Below are 19,371 nucleotides of genomic sequence, written 5' to 3'. Positions count from 1 at the left end.
TTCGCGTTCGAAACGTATATGTACATACTTATACTCGTATGTATACCATAAATAAACAAACTCTTACCTCATAGGAATTATAAAATACTTTTATTTATATCTATACAAGGTTCGTTCCAAAGTAAACAGGCCACAAGCGTCGATCGATGAGACGGATCGTACATTATCGTGCAACAAACGCCAACTTCCATCTTCGCGATATTCGGGCCGAACACGTCAAATACGGCGCACCAAACGCTTCAAAACTTCAAGGTAGAATACCGCATTAACGTTTTGGCAGTCCACACTGCTTTTTTTGTAGACAATACCCTTGAAATAAAAACAAATCAGCATTGTCATTTTTTGGGTTTCGGCTCATCGTCATTTAAAACGTTGAAACCACTCGTGCACTCCGCTACGGGATAGGCAATCATCGCCATAAACTTTTTTCGTCAATTGAAACGTTTTGGTAAATGTTTTACCAATTTTAAAACAAAATTTAATGTTGGCTCATTTTCGCACCGATGACAAAAACATACTGACACTTAAAATGCAATAACTTCGCCTCCAACAGATGAAATGTCATGAAATTTTTACTGGAAGTCGATAAACGATAGCAGATTCTAACGCACTAGACATATAGATGGCGCCACAAGAGTTTACTTTGTTACTTTTGTCCTGTTTACTTTGGAACGCACCTTGTATTAGTAAGTATTGTTCACCATCAGATGCCGAGAACAACAAACTCGGTCGCCGGCGGGAACGTGTTAATTTGTTACGCATTATGCATCTTGATTGTTATTGAAAGGAAATCAATCTATTGCTGGACCACAAATGGAAACATATTCCCCCAAACAAATAAAATCCAGCCCAAGGTCGAATTTCAGTGACATATGATGTGCATGACGAGTACGTCTACGATCTGATGCTCCGTGATATGAGCTAAAAAATGATGCATATTCAATTCTGGAAAGAATTGTTTTATATTTTACTTCCCATAATATATAACGGGTGATCCAAGTAGAAGTACTTTTTTCAATAGCCTTTTTTTGACAGACCACGTGTGAGTCATGTCAAGCTGTCATGTTATTTTTGTTCAGTATCGTTTGGCATTTCATCATAAAAAGACTTACGTCTGAACAACGTTTACAAATCGTTCAACTTTTTACGAAAATTCAAGTTCTGTAAAGAATGTGTTTCGCACGCTTCGCTCAACTTATGGTCAATATAATCGGCCTACTGAGTGTACTATTCGCAAAACCATCACCCAGCATTCATTATTGGATAATATTGGACCGAATAGACGAAGACTGTGGAGAGTATGGAACGACTTGGTGCATTTTACGTCGAGATCTTAAATTGAAAGCGTACAAAATTCAGCTTGTGCGAGCCGTCTGCACGGCTCGAATTATGCGAACGAAAATGAGACCTCTGGTTCTGTGGTAGTCCGTTTTGAGTGTTGGGTTGTGCAGAGTTGTGGTGTGATGTCTGCAGGGGCGGAGTGTATTTGTGTGTGTTAGTGGTTGGGTTCTTCTTGTGGATTGTGTTGATGTGGTGTGTTTTTGTCAGTGGCTTGCATGGTTGGGGCAGGCGTAACTCATCTAGCCACCCCGGCCCCCCTAGGCGAATTCTAGCCTAGCAATCGCTGTAGTTGTTGCAGCGTGGCAACAACGCTGCTGAGGCCAGTGGAGTGGCGGTATGATAGCCTGGGCTGCCGACGCCACGTTGATGCCTCATTTCGTCTCGGTCTGGATGGAGGAGTTGCTGGTCTTCGAAGTCGATCCGGACGGTGGTCTGCTGCGATCTGCTCGCGGCATGGCGGCTTGGGGCGAGTTTTCGTCCGACAGCCCGCTTTGGGGTACGGTTCAGCATGGTATGGTGCGGTCTATTGCACAGTTGGCATAGGGTAACGGACGTACTCTCAGGAGTTTTGTGTACGGTAGCCAAGCAATTGAGGCAGTGCCCATGAGCTTGGGCAACCTGCTGACGTTGCATGGTCTGCGTGCCTCGGAAAATGCTGCAGTGTTGCACCCGGTGAGTGCGTCGACACAGTGGGCATCGACCTTGTTCCCTTGAGAGTGTAGAAGAAGGTGATAGTAGTCGCGTGTCACTACGGGAAACGGTTGTAGTAACAGTTGCCGCTTTGGTTCGTAGTGCGGGAGTTGTCACAGGGCGCGGCACGTTGATGGCCGACCATACAGTTGGTGTTGGTGCTGTTGCCATGTCCACATTCATATCTATCTGAATGAAGAGGTTATTAGGATTATATGTTATGTCGGTGCAATACGCTTTCCTTTCATCGGCAAATGCATTTTTCCGTAAAGGTAGAAGTCGCACGGTGCCATATCAGGTGAATACGGGGAATGGTTGATTGTTCAAATGTGATTTTTGGTCAAATAATTAGCCACAAGCGTCGATCGATGAGACTTTTGTCTCGATTTGTGCGGAACAAACCGTGCACACACCTTTCGTAAGCCCAAATGTTCGGTCAAAATGCGATAAATCGATCGTTTTGGAGATGTTAAATTCTATTTCCATTAATTTCAATGATGATTTCGGCTGATTTTTTATGAATTCACGCACAGTTTCGATGGAATTTTCGGTGATCACGGATTTTGGTTGGCCACATGTTCATCGTCATTTATGTCCTCACGACCCCTTTGAAAACGTTGAAACCACTCGTGCACTGTGCTACGGGATAGGCAATCATCGCCATAAACTTGTTTCATCAATTGAAACGTTTCGTTAAAAGTTTTACCAATTTTAAAACAAAATTTAATGTTGGCTCTTTGTTCGAAGCTCATTTTCGCACCGATGACAAAAACATACTGACACTTAAAACGCAACAACTTCGCTTTCAATAGATGAAATGTCATGAAATTTTTACTGGAAGTCGACAAAGGATAGCAGATTCTAACGCATTAGTCGATATATAGATGGCGCCACTAGAGTTTACTTTGTTACTTTTTTACTGTTTACTTTGGAACGCACCTTGTACATATAAGAAAATATACAAAATACTGACGATACGACTCACTCTAATTTTCCCCAAGGGGTTTTGGGGATAATATGATGTATGTTCTTTGGTGCTTCGCAGTGCATATTTTGGTGAGCTGGTGTGGTTGTTGTTGTTCGCTGTTGAGGTGATTTATTTTAGTTTTGACTCGCTTTTTTATAGTTGTTTTACACTGCTTTTTTTAATGTTTTATGTATATATGGGGGGATGTAGAGCAGGTTCGCCTCCACGCGGTGCATCCTGGGTAACACTAAATGACCTGCGGCCTTCACGGCCTTTATAACTCCTACGGATTTGACCTTCGCTCGACACGGACTTAGCTTGGACTATTAGATGGATCGGTTTGAACCCTGGGCTGGTGGTCGTGGTATTCTGTCACCTGAGTATGTAGGGGTGACACCCTGCAGAAATGGCTGATGGGCTAATACCAAGGCCGCCTCCGTCCCGTTAAAACCATGGCAGGCCTCAGAGTACGTTCCCCTCCTGTCATCATTAAGTTGGTGTGGTAGGTGTTTGTTGAGATGACTCCTTCTTTGCGCTGGTCGGCTCTGAACGCACTGCCTCATAAGGGCGTGCGTCAACCCTCGCCTTGGCCTCGTAACCGAGACAACCTTGGGACCATTTAAAGGCGAATACCTTTCCAGGAGACGGATAGCGGCTCTGAGTGGGGACCTAATTACAATGAATACAAAACAACAACAAAACTTAAACAAGGATGAGGGAGGAAGCGGGTCGAAATCGACCTCTGCAAAAGTGGACAGTTCCCTGGGGGGGGCATCCTCACCGATGGGGACGAAACCGTCTCCGCCGAAGGGTGAGAAGAACAATTCCGGGGGTGACCGGCTTACCATCGCTAGGGGCGGTAACTTGGTGGGAGTGGGCAGGAATCTGCCGACGGACACCTTAGGTAGGACAGAAGTGCGCGGCGGAATCGCCAGCACTAGCAGAGGAACCTCTGTTAAGTACATGGGGGGCGCGGGGTCCTCAGTGAAAGCTAAGGGCTCCGGGGGGAAACGCCAGACTACAGCTAAAAAGCTGAAGTCGGACCGTCGGCTGGCTACCAAGATTTTGGAGCGCTACGGTGGCAAGCAGGCTGACCAGGAAACTGATCAGCATGCTAGCACACTTGAGTGGGCCAAAAGGGTGCTAAGCGACGTCAATGTCGGGAAAGGGGGGCCGAGCGTACCCCCCGCGTCGATGAAGCGACAGAGGTCGCAGGAGGGGGAATCCTCCCTCGGTAAGAAGCCTCGAGTCGGAGCGGCACCGATGTTTAGCGAAATCGCTAAACTCGCCAGCTCAATTGAGCTCGGGGTATACGACAGCAGCAGGGGAGATGGAGCCATCTCCCATGAAGAGTGGAAGCGGGTAGCGGCTGCTATCTCCGCAGTGTTCATAAAGGTGGTCAGGGGAAGCCCTGGACCACCCCCTAGATGTGAAAGTGCCGGGTGGAATCTCGGCTTACACAAACTTGTAAGGTGTGCCGACGAACGGTCGGCATTCCTTTATAAGGAGGCGGTAGCCAGGGTGGGGGAAGTATGGAAGGGAGCAAGGCTCGAGGCGGTGGCCAAATCGGATCTTCCGATGCGACCTCGTGCTCGTGTCTGGCTTCCGGCCGAACCCTCCACCCCGACCGAAATTGAAGAGATATTGCGGTACTGCAATCCATCTCTTCCCACCCAGGACTGGAAGGTGGTTAGGCTGGAGAGGACCGAGGAACCATATCGGCAAGCGCTGATACCCCTAAATAAGGAGTCCCTCGCTCCTCTCAGCAGTGCAAAGGGGGCTATAAGCTATGGCTTCGAGGGGGTCGTCAGTCGATGATGGATCCGTTTTCAGTCTCGACCGTCTGTTTGAGGCTTCTGGGGTCGATAGTACGGATGAAGGTGCGGAACTCGCACTGCTGGAGAGGAGTTTGGAGGATGAGGATCCTCCAAATTAACCTCCAGCACTCGAAGGCGGCCTCCGCCGATCTAGTGCTTCGTCTAGGACGGGACGAAGCCGACGTTGTCCTTATCCAGGAACCGTGGCTGAGCAGCAACGGTATCTCTGGTCTAAGGACAAAGAGCCACAAGCTCCTGGCCGCAAACAGTACAGGTAGAACCAGAGCCTGCTTGTTGATCAGAAACGAACTTAACGTTTTTCTTTTACATAATTTCAGCAACGAGGACGTCGTCGCTGCTAGACTGGAGGACAGCACTGGAGAACTCTGGCTGTTCTCAGCCTACATGCCGCACGACGACGAGGTGGAGCCACCTCCGAACCTGCTGAGAAGAGCCCTGGCAGAGGCCAGGCGCAAAGGAGCCGGTGTCTTAATAGGCTCGGATGCAAATTCAAGGCACACCGTCTGGGGGAGCTCGGACATTAACACAAGAGGTGAGTCACTCTTTGATTTTATTTGTAGAGTAGATCTGTCTATTTGTAATAGGGGGAACAGCCCTACTTTTGTTACTGCTAGCAGAGCGGAAGTCCTTGACATTACGCTAGCCTCTAGAGAAATCGCTCCCTTGATTTCGGAATGGAGGGTTCTAGACGACCATTCATTCTCGGATCATAGATATATTGGTTTCAGCTTGAAAGCCTCATGCCCGGAACTCAAAACCTATAGAAATTTTAGGAATACCAACTGGGTCCGGTACTGCAGGAAGCTTCGATCAGCTCTGCCACCCGCACCCGACAGGGATTCGATCCTATCGGCGGATGCGGTTGATGAGCTCGTCGAGATTTTCAGCTCTGTTAGTAGAACTACTCTTGACAGCTCCTGTCCTCTGAGAACTCAGAAAATCAAAGGGAAACCCCCTTGGTGGACTTCGGAGCTAACGGAGATCAGATCTTTGAGCAGAAGACTGTTCAACAAAGCCCGTAGAAGCGGCTCTGGCGACGACTGGGCGTTGTACAAGGCCGGACTGGCCATCTACAAGTCCGAGTTGAAGAAAGCCAAGAGAGTTTCTTGGAGAGCCTTTTGCGGTAGTGTAGAGGGCTGTCATGAGTCCTCACGATTTAGGCGCATTCTCGCAAAAAATCCTACTCCAGTTGGGTATCTAAAAAATGCAGACAGTAGTTGGACAACGTGTAGCGAGGAGTCGTTGAAACTACTCCTGGATGGTCATTTTCCACTAAATCACTCTGCTGAAGAAGTTTCACTGGGGGAGCTGCAGGAGGGCTGTACAGCCTTCTTGGACCTTCTGGACGATCGTCACCTTACTTGGGCGCTGAAATCCTTCAAGCCCTTTAAGTCCCCGGGGCCCGATGGCATTATTCCTGCGCAATTGCAGCGCACGATCAAGATGTCATTGAGCTGGCTGGCCCCTATCTACGCGAACTGCGTCAGATTAGGCCATGTCCCAAGGGTCTGGAGACAGGTTAAGGTTGCTTTCATTCCGAAGGCCGGCAAAAGCTCTCACGTCTGTGCGAAAGATTTCAGACCCATCAGCCTATCCTCGTTTTTGTTGAAAACACTGGAGAGGCTTATGGATCTGTACATTAGGAGCAGAATACCGAGGGGTAAACTGTTACGGGCGCAGCATGCATATATCAAAGGTAAGTCAGTCGACACTGCTTTGCATGATGTAGTGTCATGGCTGGAGATAGCTCTCAAGCACAAGGAATTTGCTGTGGGCACCTTCCTCGACATCGAGGGGGCCTTCAACAATGTGCGACCAGAGGCAGTGGTTAAAGCCCTCGAAAAGTTTGAGGTAGAATCTAACCTCAAGCACCTTATTTTTAGTCTTCTTTGCGACAGAACTGTCGCAGCGGAGTGGGGTGGTGCCAAGGCCACCAGAAAAGTGAATAGGGGAACTCCGCAGGGGGGAGTGCTCTCCCCACTGCTCTGGATAATGGTGGTTAATGACCTACTTATAGAACTCGAGACGCAAGGCTGTCGGGTGACAGCATACGCTGACGACGTGGTTCTTATGGTTAAGGGAAAGTTCCTGAATACCGTTTACGAGCTCACCGAAGGGTACCTGAACGTGGTATCTAGGTGGGCGAATAGAAGCGGCCTAGCCGTCAACCCAAGTAAAACCGAATTGGTTTTATTTACCAGGAGGTATAAGATATCAAATGTGCCTCTCCCTTCCTTCGGGGGTTCACTTCTTCAGCCTGCTGAAAAAGTGAAATACCTAGGGCTCATCCTCGATAGAAAACTTTCCTGGAGGCCAAATATAGAGGAGAGAGTTAAGAAGGCTTCGGTCGCCTTATACTGCTGCAAAGGGGCTATTGGGAAAAGGTGGGGACTCTCACCTAAGGTGGTGTTCTGGCTCTACGAAACCGTAGTTAAGCCAATAATATTCTATGGTGTGTTCGTCTGGTGGAGGGCGCTCGAGAGGACCACACTGGCTAAAAAGCTTGAAAGGGTCCAAAGAGCGGCGCTCATCGGAATCTCCGGTGCACTGCGGACCACACCGACACTAGCTCTTAATGCTATTTTAAACATAGCACCTGTGGACATTGCCGGTAGGTGCATTACCGCGAAGTGTGCTCTAAGGCTCAGGGAAGCTGGGCTTTTGAGGAGGTCCGAACAAGGGCACTCCGAAATTCTTTCCTCCTTCAGCTGCATCCCGGAAAATATAGATCACTGCGTCACTGTAGCCACTCGAGGCGGTTCCTTCTCCGCTCATATCCCAACGAGGGACATGTGAGTGGGAAGAAGCCGTTGGAGAAGAGGCGCGGTGAGCTTTTTCACGGATGGATCGAGGCTAGGAGGGAAGGTTGGAGGGGGGGTTTTCTGTAAGGAGCTCTCAGTCTTAGCTTCAGGCTACCGGATCACTGTAGTGTTTTTCAGGCGGAAGTGGCTGCTATTAAGGCGGCGGTAGAAGTACTGCTGCGTAGTGCAGCCTCGTTTGTAGAAGTGAGAATTCACTCTGATAGTAGGGCAGCAATACTAGCTTTGAGCGCGCGTACCGTGCAATCAAAGCTAGTCAAGGAGTGTCTGTCCTCTTTAGAGGTAGCGTCTGGTTATTTCAACATCAGGCTCTTTGGGTGCCTGGTCACAGCGGAATCGCTGGAAACTGCAAAGCCGATGAGCTAGCCAGGGGGGGCACCTTTGCCCCGCTCACATCGGAATGGGATCGGGTAGGATCTCCGTTAGCGTCCTGTGCTCTAACTTTGGATCAATGGACCTCGCGTGCACTCAGCAGACGTTGGTCGACGACTAGGTCCTGTGCGACCGCGAGATCCTTCTGGCCAAGAGTGGATCGCAGGAGGTCGGGGGAACTTCTCGCCCTGAGCAAAGTGCATCTAGCCGCTATTGTAGGAGTTCTCACTGGACACTGTCCAATGGGCACTCATGCGGTACGGCTTGGTGTACTACCCGACGCCAGTTGCCAAAGTTGTATGGAGGAGGGCGAGGTGGAATCATCCCAGCACTTTCTCCTCCAATGTCCGGCATTCGCTAGGCTGCGATTGAAATATCTCGGCAATCACACGTTTGGCGGTCCTGAATACCTATCCGTAATGGATATTGGCCGTCTTAACAAGTTTGTAGTCAGCACAAGACGTCTTGTCGACTTGTAAGGGTCTTTTGATCCGGACTATAGGAGTCGTAGGTATCACAACGGACTGGCGTCTTAAGCTGTCCAAGTGGGATCCCTTCTGGGATCGACCTCCTAACCTAACCTATATATGTTTATGTCACTCCACACTTTAATCACTTAATTCGTCTGTTTTTGTTGAAATAAACTTTTTAACATATTTTTTTTCAATGCACAGCACTTTCCAGTCGCTGGTTATATATGTATATATTATATATTTATATAATATATATATATTTTTTGTGTTTTACGTGTATATATGAACGTTAAACCACTTTCCAGCACTTTTAAAGAGAGTTGTGGTGTGTATGTGTGGGCGGTCTGCGTGGTGTGATGTCTGAAGGGGTGGTGTGTGTTAGTGGTTGGAGTCTTCTTGTTGTGTTGGCGCTCAGTGGCGTGCATGGAGGGGGAGACGTAACTTATCTAGCCAACCTGAAATGAGTCACCTTTTATACATACAATTATATAACTCTATATCTATATTGAGTACTTTTAGGTGATACACACAACCGTTGGTCAACATTTGAAAGAGATAATCTTCAAAAAAAATAAATGCTAAAGAATTTCCTTTTAAATGACAATAAACTTTTCTCATTCAATTTGAAAGTTCTGTGTTTTTTTTCTGTAAAAAAAAGTAGAGAAACTTGAAATGTATCACCCTATAGATATAACATTTTATATTTTGTTTCGGATTATTTTGTAAAGTCATTTGTTCATGGTTTTCTATTAAAATAGATTTGTTCAAAAATTAATTGTCTTTGGCATCAATAATTCACAAATACCACAAGTACAATTTTATATTCAAAGAAACAAAGCAATATCATCACCATGTTTGTTCAATATTTTCTGTTGTGTTTCTCTCTTGTTTTAAATATTTAGATTGAAGAGAGCTAAAAATTTGCTGTTAATTTTGCATTTGTGAACGTTTTGAAGCGAAATTCAAACAATATGTTTAATGTCGTTATATTAGTAAGTTCAGCAGAATTCAGATCGGTTAATAATTATAATACAATTTTATATCATCTCTCGCATCAATATATGCTAGACTTTAAAATGGAAAAACGGAAATTCATATTCTTCTATATGAAGTCAAAGCCAGCATTAAAACACTCAAATAAGGTAGCCAAGTTACACTTTGCAAAAGAACATACATATGTCATGGATGGACCCGTGGAAAGATGTAACATCCTCAGATTCGAAGGAATATACAATTTTAATTACAACTAGCATTATCAAGACAGAAAACTTTTGTAATGTAATGCTAGCATACATATGCGGTCACTTAAATTGAATTTTCCTGTGTACGTAACGTATATATTGAATATATAATATATTATATTATATATATAAGGCTAAGAGTTTAGTATTGTAGCGACGGCCATATATGCTGCTTTTTGAAGGTTAAAAGGAAAACATGGGACCTAAAAGGTTTAAAAATGCTGGTTCATATATTGAAGTGGACAAACTGAACCTTCTCGAGTGGTTCCTAGTATTATTCTACAGATTTCAAAGCGGATGAATCTTAGAGAAAAAGGTTGATAAAGTGTTCTCTCTCTGAACTGAAATCTGAAGGTTGAGTCATCTTGGCATATTGTGAACCTTGGACAACTATACAACTTTTGAAAAAAGCGCGTAGGAGTGTGGCAACGAATGACTTGCCTGTAAAAGAAGGCCAAAAGATATTGACACAAAGCTTCTGTAAAATAGTGGATGGCTCTTATAAATCTAAAGTTTTAGACATATTCTCACAGAGAACCCTTGCGCAGTAAGAATATGCTTCAGCGAACTGTCCTTTTCCTGGGAAAATACACCTTGGATGTCTTGTGGCAGATTGTACAACCTCGTGGAGCCTTCTATTTAAACATTCTACCAGCGCAGCAGGGGTATCATTCCGTAGCGTCTATCTTCAAGAGTACAGTACGCCAAAAGTAACTTCAGGTCAGTACAAAAAATTTGCAATCAATGGAACCTAACTTTTTCAGTCTTCGTTGTAAAAAGTCGCTATTTATAATGTATTTGTCCCAAGTACTATTGATCCAAATTGACATTAAGACGACAGTAAACAACCAAAACGGTAAGGTAATGTTCAAAATACTTTAATTATTTTTACAGCTTTAGTTAGACGCTTCATGAATTTGAATCGGAAATTTTGAACCCACTATATGAAGTTAATTACACAAGATAGAACCCGTCGAACACAATTTCTACCTTTTGTTTTGAGAAATCTACTTTGAGATTCTCAACTAGGCCGCCACCATTATCTCGCCTGCGATTTTTACATAAGACGTTGAAACCTACGCGATTCAGAAGATCTGCGTGGATGTATAACTTGGTTTGGACCACAAGTATCGATATTCCTTCCCTTCTCATAAAATCGACTATTTTTTTGTTCTTATTCTGAAGATCATAGCCGATAAATTGTAAAAGTTTGATTTCACGTGAAAAAGGGGTTACCACACCCTTCGTTGGGCATGATGAACACGTGGAGGATGTCGCTACTGCAATATATCCGCGGAGGATATAGAAGAACTAGAACGGCTATGCAATTAAGCCGTAGAGGCTTATGTCGCTGTTATACGTTGGCAGCATGAGGCCACCTACCTAGGCGGTCGACTTCCTGTGTGTCTTAACACAATGACAACGAAGCCAATATTTGTTAAATCCCTATTATCTTCATAGTTTTTACCATAAAACCTGCAGAAATCGTCGAAAGTTCCTTTGGGCGCGGATTGGAATTAATGCCAGCTTGGAGGATATAGAGCCCGGCTACTTGGAGTTGCTCTAATGATAACAGGTTTCGTTTATTGCTTACCGATCAAAACAGGATTCGATCATCGAAATAACAGTTTTTGGCCGGATAAAATTCGTCAATTTCGGTAACATAGAACTGGCTGTTGTGAGAATTGATTTTATTGTAATATATGGTATGTCTCTGGTAGAACTTTTATTAATTATAATAATTGATAGTCATACGAAGTACCGGGAATCATACCGATAATACTAGCATTTATAAAAAAAAACATAGCTACTTACATGCAATTTCATCCAAAGCTGTTATCACCAACGCACAAGCCTTCTTGTCAGACATTTTATTTTTGACATCTTTCCATTTATCTGCAACTGTTACACCTGAGAATTTTTGTTCTAAATACAGGACAGGGTTTGATCTTATATTTGGTTGCTCTTTCCAAACGAGATCAACTAAATTTTTTTCAACAGGCAATAATGTGCAATCTGAAATATAATAAATTGAGTTTAGAAAGTACTCGCTTGCCAATGAACACATAGATTTAAACTTTGAATACAAATTATTTTTCATGAACGAAATGCGAGTGAGTGTCCCATTAAAGTTTAGTATCGCAAAATGATTGATTATAAAAAAACTAGTAAAAAGTTTAATTATCCCTTTTGTAGTACAATACAAAAAAGAAACACCAAATAATTTAAATGAACAAATTATTAAAGAAGGAAGATTATGGACAAAAACACATTTAACAACTAGAGGAAGAATTCTACATAAATAGATTATTAAAAACAACCAATGTTTCCGATCAGATCTTCCGAGTTGTACAGGTTTCAATATTGTATGTAAGGATCGCGAGCGAGATAGTGGTAGAAGCCTAGCCTTCGTACTACACAACACAGTGCAACATTGTCCAATCGACGGCGACATCAACCACAAGGATACTACAATTTAATTTCAGGGCATAGCTGTCCGGTCTAATGATGTCGAGCTCCAAATATTTAATATATACAGCGTGGGCCTTAAAAACTGTCGCACCTAATTTCCCGCAAAAAATAACAAATTTATACTAAGGTTAGGCGTAAAACTTGTTTTATTTATTACAATAGTTAAACTATTGCATTATTTAACCATTCGCCTTTCAAAGGTTTTAAAGGTACGCCTAACTTTTTCTCGAATTTCGTCCCTAATTCTGTGCAAATGGCGCTTAAACTGGCCCAGTTTTAAGTTTTTTATATTCGTTAATTTCCCCATCAAATAATTATCTCCATATCCAAAGAATTCCAATCCGGAAAAGAAGGGGGTATTCATCCGCTGAAATGAAATAGGTCATATTGTCTTCGCACCACTGCTGAACAATTCTTGCTTTATGAGAATCTGTCTTCCTTCTCAAATTTTTTTAATAATGTTTCTGGTGGTTTTTCGACTCACAGTTAGGTTTTTAGCCATTTTCTTTCCAGAACTTGTACAATTTTTCCTTATTCGCCTAGGTACAATCTTCACCAGACTTTGAGTTCTGATCGTTTAACTGCGACCAGGTTTTTTAATTTTAATACTACCAGTTTTCCTAAATCGAACCACAGTATGTTAAAGGAATCTGCGGTTAACATCAAGGCTCTGGAGGATCTTAACAATTTCACTTGTTGTGTTTCCTTGAAAATTTAACTTTTTCACTAGCCCCGGTCTTCAGTCAAGGCCTCGTCCAATTCGAAGAGACTTGACGATCGGGTTAAAATTCAATTCGATGGGTATGCCTGCTCCGACCCGAAAAAGTACACGAGCTATTTAAGCCAGGGACGAATTTTGGACAGGAAGCTTTCTTGGAAACAAAACTTGGAAGCGAGGGTAAAGAAAGCAGCTACAGCGCTTTACACATGTAAAAGAATGGTGGGGTCCAGATGGGGACTGACACCTCGGGTGGCTCACTGGCTGTACACAGCGATTGTAAGGCCGATTATGACCTACGGTATAGTAGTATGGTGGCCAATTACAGAAAAGAAATATGCGATCATAATCATGGAAAGTGTACAAAGAGCAGCTAGTATTTGCATCAGTGGAGCTCTCAGAACTACGCCAAGCTAAGCACTCAACATAATTTTACACTTGCAGCCAACAGATCTGTATTGCAAGCAAATGGCAGCGAAGTCAGCTCTGAGACTGAATGAATCCTCCCTACTAGTCGGCAGTAACAAGGGTCATTCTATGATACTTAGAAAGTTCCCGTTTCTTCCCATAACTACGGATTTTCGCAATCCTATGGAGCTGAACCTAAATCCGGTCCTCAATATTGCCTTCCCCTCCAGAGAGGAGTGGGAAAGAGACGCAGTGGACAAGGAAGCAGGGATAAGCTTCTATACGGATGGTTCCAAACTGGATAACCGAGTAGGCGGCGGTGTCTTCTCGGCTAAATCGCCTTCCGGTTACTAGACCACTGCAGTGCCTTTTAAGCGGAGGTCACCGCCATTAAAGAAAGCCTTCTTGTACTGACAAGGAGTGTGCTCACAACAAGGAATATATTTATATATACAGACAGCACGGCGGCTTTGAAATCTCTGATGTTTCATAGGATTTCGTCGAAGACAGTGAAAGATTGCCATGATCTTCTAGCGGATCTGTCATCCCATTTCACGGTAAATCTGCAATGCGTCCCAGGACACAGTGACATCCCTGGGAACTGCGTAGCAGATGAACTAGCCAGAACAGGCACCACCCTACAACTAGATCCTTGTAAGGAGGACATAAATATGCCTCTGGCTACTTGTAGATACTTAATCGACAAACATGTCATTAATATAGCCGAGTGTCAGTGACAGATATGCAAGTAGTCTTGGCACGCCATATAACGACTATTGTAGAAGCTGTCAGGAAGTAGAAGAGGAGGAGACCATTAAACATCTTCTATGCGATTGCGCAGCACTGTATAAAAAAAGAATCGCAACCATCGGTCGTGGGTTTCTTGACGACGTCTCGGAGGTTGCACAGATAAAACTTGTCTCGCTGATGAAGTTCATCAGAAGCACGGGGTGGTTCAGAAAGAAGCCAATAGAGTGAAGGGATCACAGTCCCAGTGGTATCACAATGGGCCTCCTAAAGGCCTAAGTGTGTCGAATGACAGCCACTTTACCTATCTACCTACCTACCTAGCCAGCAGTTCGCACTGCACCATCCCTGCAGTCGTCTACTCGAAGCGGAGTCCCTCCTAGGAATATCAAGAGGTCTTTCCTTGATAAAGTCGACGACATACTTGGAGTCAAAAAAATACTCATTGCAGACGAAAAGCTCGAGTCGCACCGAGAATCAAAAGGGACCCTTGCACAATATTGTTCTGTATACTGTACCAGGTTAAACTCCTACTTATCCAGAATCGACCCTGACATATCAAATACATGTACTCCGTGCATGCCTCTTCACCTCTTTGCATGCCCAACGAATCCCACTCATCTAACACATCTATAGTCCGACCCTGTTAAATCATCACGTTTCCTGTGCCTACCGTTAGATGACTTCGATGACAACTAATTTGAATCTTACCACCTAAGCGGGGAAAAAATAACCGCAACAAGAAATAATATAACGTGCTAAAATAAATCAAAGAAGACGTTATATTTCATCACTCATTTGAAATATTTCTTTCCAACCAAATATATACTTATCATATATTATATTATTGCTATATATTATATTTTATATTATATTATTATACAATATATTATATTATTATACAATATATTATATTATTATACAATATATTATATTATTATATTATATATATTATTATATATTATACAGTTATATACAAGGTGCGTTCCAAAGTAAACTCTAGTGGCGCCATCTATATGTCAACAAGTGCGTTAGAATCTGCTATCCTTTATCGACTTCCAGTAAAAATTTCATGACATTTCATCTATTGGAAGTGAAGTTAACGCGTTTTAAGTGTCAGTATGTTTTTTCCATCGGTGCGAAAATGAGCTTTGAACAAAGAGCCAACATTAAATTTTGTTTTAAAATTGGTAAAACTTTTACCGAAACGTTTCAATTGATGAAACAAGTTTATGGCGATGATTGCCTATCCCGTAGCAGAGCGCATGAGTGGTTTCCACGTTTTCAAAGTGGTCGTAAGGACATACACGAGAAATGAGCCGAAACCCAAAAAATCGCGCCTGGAGAAGTCAATGCTGATTTGTTTTTATGATTCGAAGGGTATTGTCCACAAAGAATTTGTTCCACCCGGCCAAAACGTTAATGTGGTATTCTACCTTGGAGTTGTGAAGCGTTTGGTGCGCCGTATTTGACGTGTTCGGCCCGAATATCGCGAAGATGGAAGTTGGCGTTTGTTGCACGATAATGCGCCGTCTCATCGATCGACGCTTGTGGCCGATTATTTGACCAAAAATCACATTTTAACAATCAACCACTCCCGGTATTCACCTGATATGGCATGACTTCTACCTTTTCGGAAAAATGCATTTGCCGATGAAAGGAAAGCGTTATGCAGACGTGGAGGCCATTCAAAAGGCTTGCACCGGCATACTGGCGACAATACCGGGCTAAAACACTCATTCGACATGCTTTTGGATGTGCAAAAAGCTGTATTAAAGCAGAAGGACACTATTTTGAATAAAATTAATTGATTTTGCTGATAAAACCATTTCTTCTGTCCTTTTTTTAAAAGTCATGTTTACTTTGGAACGCACCTTGTAGTATAATATACAAACAAATCAAAATTCAATCAAAATCGTTAGCAACAACTGCCGCAAATATCTGTATTCCATATACCTACTGCCAATTCTACTGTGATTGTAAGACTCAACTAGAGTTTTGATGTTAAAGCGGCGGGTGCTACTGTTGTTCCTGCTACTAATACTTATGATACGAAATTCGTATTCATAGCTAGAGTTTTTAAATTTATGTGCAAAATTCTTAAACCCTAATTTAAGAAATAAAAACCGTATTTAGAACTAAGTAAAGAAAATATACAAGTTATTTAGTTTGTATATTAATATTTCTCGAGAGAGTTCAATTATGAATTAACAAGTAAAGAAGGGCTAAGTTCAGGTTAACCGAACATTTATAATCTTGTAACAAAAATAAAAGCCGTGGAAATACCTTCAGGTGTTGGCAAAACTTTATTTTAAAAAATGTTGCGAAAGAATTCAACATTTATTGATCAACTTATACTTAACCCACTCAATTTTATTACTATATATTACTTCCCGTCGGCGAAAATTGTATTAAAGTAATTCTCAAATGAGGTATGTGTAGCATAAACTCAATCGAAGAGGTTAAATTGATTCGTTGATGTCCACCGGAGGATTTTATGCACAACTATTTGCAAAAAAAAAGTTTTTAAAAGTGACATTAAATTTTATCTCTGGGATGGTATGAGATGACTTTATAGGAACCGCGTTCCAAATTAGACAGTGGGCGTGGCACAGCCCACTTTTAGGTGAAAACCCATATCTTGAGATCTGCTTAACCAATTTCAACAAAATTCGGTACATAACGTTATTTTCATATTTCTATATTATAGTGCGAAAATGGGCGAAATCGGACTACAACCACGCCTTTTCCCATATAACACCATTTTCAATTCCATTTGATTCTTTCACTATCCACTATGCATATCAAGCAAAAATGATTATATCTTTGCGTGAATAATACGTTTAAAGTATGCCACCTTGTGGCCAAAAATTGTCTAAATCGAACCAAAACTGTTTAAGCCCCTAAGTACTAAATATGTGGACCCCAGTGCCTATAGTTGACCTTCTACCGAAAATATCAGCCAACCCACAAAGAAATCCCAAACGAGTATACCATTTGACTTTGCGAGAGTATAATATGTTCGGTTACATCTGAACTTATCCCTTCCTTACTTGTTTTTCTTTTTGTGCTTTTTAAGTTTTCTCACCCTAATTTGCACTTATTTGAATACATATTTGTTAATATGTATGTTGTATATACGACTATACACTGTTGGGTCACTGAACTTTAACACCGCACTGTTTATACATATAATATATGTGGATTTTTTTTTCGTTCGTGTTTATATATTAATGTTTTTGCCACTTTACAGCACTTTTTTTCACTTAAGTTATATATAGTTCTATATATATATATATATAGTTTTTTTTTTTTTTTTAATCCATAGTGCCGCTCACTATGGCTCGAAGGACCATGATTACATTTGTACCCAATATATTGGGGAGAACACAATATTTTATTTGAATCACAATACGATTTTATCGAATTTTGATTTTATTGTTGATGGATACAATGTACTTATAAATATGTATATGATTGACGATTGACGGTGTCAGTAGCGAATGGAAACCTGCAAACTCCTACAGAACGGGATCAAAGGAAGTCGCGAACCGGATCGGTGTTGCACGAAAAAGGTTGATGTGGTGATGTCGAAGAAGGTTAATCGCAGGACCGCTGCTGTCCAATGTCTCATCAATTATCGAAAGTGGTATACGTAGCGCGCTGGATCGCTTTCTGTGGTGTGTTGTGTTGTCCCGTGTGGTGTATTGTAGTGGGTTATACTAGGGGCCGCCAGTTTTTACCGAGTAGAGTGGTGTGTATGTGTAGGGGAGGCTTATCTCATTTAAACAGAACTGATAACGGTCCATGATTTTTCGAATCCAAAACAGCTAGGATTCATTTCAGCATTTTTTGGACGTCGAACCCAAAATTTTCCATCGCTGCCTACCATTTTCTGCACTCGAAATGAAAAATTGTTTTTGGTACGAAATATATATAAATTTTTTCAATATAATCTCCCTTAACTTCAATACACTTATTCTAATTATCACCCAATAATTTTATGATATCCCTATAATGACTTTCCGGAAGCTCTGCCAAATGCCCGTCTACGGCTGTAATAGCTTTTTCATTCAACGAGAAACGCTTTCCACGAAGGAACTTGTTTCAGGTTTCTGAAGAAGTAGTAGTCGCTGGGAGCCAAATCGGCTCAAGCAATTCGTATTTTAATTCGTTGAAGTTTCTCATTGTTCAAACACCATTGTGAGCAAGTGCATTGTCTTGATGAAAAATTTTTTTTTTTTGCTGCTAACCAGGTCATTTCCCACGAAATTTTTCATCCGGCAGATCCATAAGGCTGCAATAATATAGTTAATTGTTTTACCTTTCTGAAGATAATCCATCAACAAAATTCCTTTTGCATCCCAAAAAACTGATGACATAACCCTCTTTGCTAATCGTTATAAATTCACCCCTTTTGGAGCTGAACAAACAGCTTCCATCCTCTGCAAACGTTTTTGTTTCAATTTAGGATCCAAACCTCATCCACAGTTATCAAAAGGCTAAACTAAAACTGCCTAAAACGCTCCAAATTATACTGAGAAATTTGTTCCAATTTTTTTTCAACAGCTTTTTCATATGCAATTCCTTATGTAACATATGAAGTACTCATTCGTCTGAGATGCCTATGGCATTGGCAATTTCACGCTTAGTCAAACTTGGATCTTCACTAACAATGTTATGAACTTGTTCTATTATTTCTGGTGTGGTTGCCGTTTTTGGTCGTCCTTCACGTGTATCGTCTTTAAGCCTAGTACGACCACGTTTAAATTCACCAGCCCAAAGTTAACGGTGCGTTTTGAAGGTGAGGACTCCTTATACACTTTTACCAAATGTTCATAAATTTTCGTTGCTTTTAAACCTTTCACAACAAAGAATCTAATCACTGCGCTATATTCAATTTTTTTTTAAATTATAAAAATACTCTGACACATCATCTATAAATGACTTGTAAACAAAGAATTAATAGACATAATGACTTGAAACTTTGCATGTGTTCTCACGACAGATGTACCAACTTGACAGCTAGTAGTGCTATTTATTGCTGAGAGCAGAAGCTTTTCAACGAATACGTATATTAGATTTATCGGACCAAAGGATCTTACGCCACTTTTTCTTCATCGATTCAAATGATATGCGCTGGAGCAGAAGCAATCCGATTGTTTCGCTTTTCGGGACAACTTTCTGAAGAGATTATTCTCTAGAAGGCGACGCGGAACAGTTTTCGAAGAAATTTCCACACCCAATTTTCCTTGGATAGCTACAGACGACTTGAAAGAAATGCG

The 19,371-nt window shown here is 42.2% G+C and overlaps 1 protein-coding gene and 1 long non-coding RNA gene across 2 annotated transcripts in view; one reads left to right on the top strand and one right to left on the bottom strand.

The window, feature by feature from the left end:
- The window catches only part of LOC106621525 (xaa-Pro aminopeptidase ApepP), a 92,432-nt gene that overhangs the window by 49,646 nt on the left and 23,415 nt on the right, over positions 1-19,371 (bottom strand). The window contains 1 exon segment of the mRNA XM_070112981.1: positions 11,557-11,757. Within this exon segment, the coding sequence (XP_069969082.1) occupies positions 11,557-11,757 (201 nt within the window).
- LOC118679959 (uncharacterized) lies at positions 9,404-10,455 on the top strand. The gene is made up of 3 exons (XR_004975495.2): positions 9,404-9,492; positions 9,569-9,824; positions 9,896-10,455. It is a non-coding gene; the product is annotated as an uncharacterized lncRNA (long non-coding RNA).

The sequence above is a fragment of the Bactrocera oleae genome, chromosome 2 (genome assembly GCF_042242935.1).
Source record: "Bactrocera oleae isolate idBacOlea1 chromosome 2, idBacOlea1, whole genome shotgun sequence".
Lineage (NCBI taxonomy): Eukaryota > Metazoa > Arthropoda > Insecta > Diptera > Tephritidae > Bactrocera > Bactrocera oleae.
This window is presented reverse-complemented; position numbering and strand designations above follow the sequence as displayed.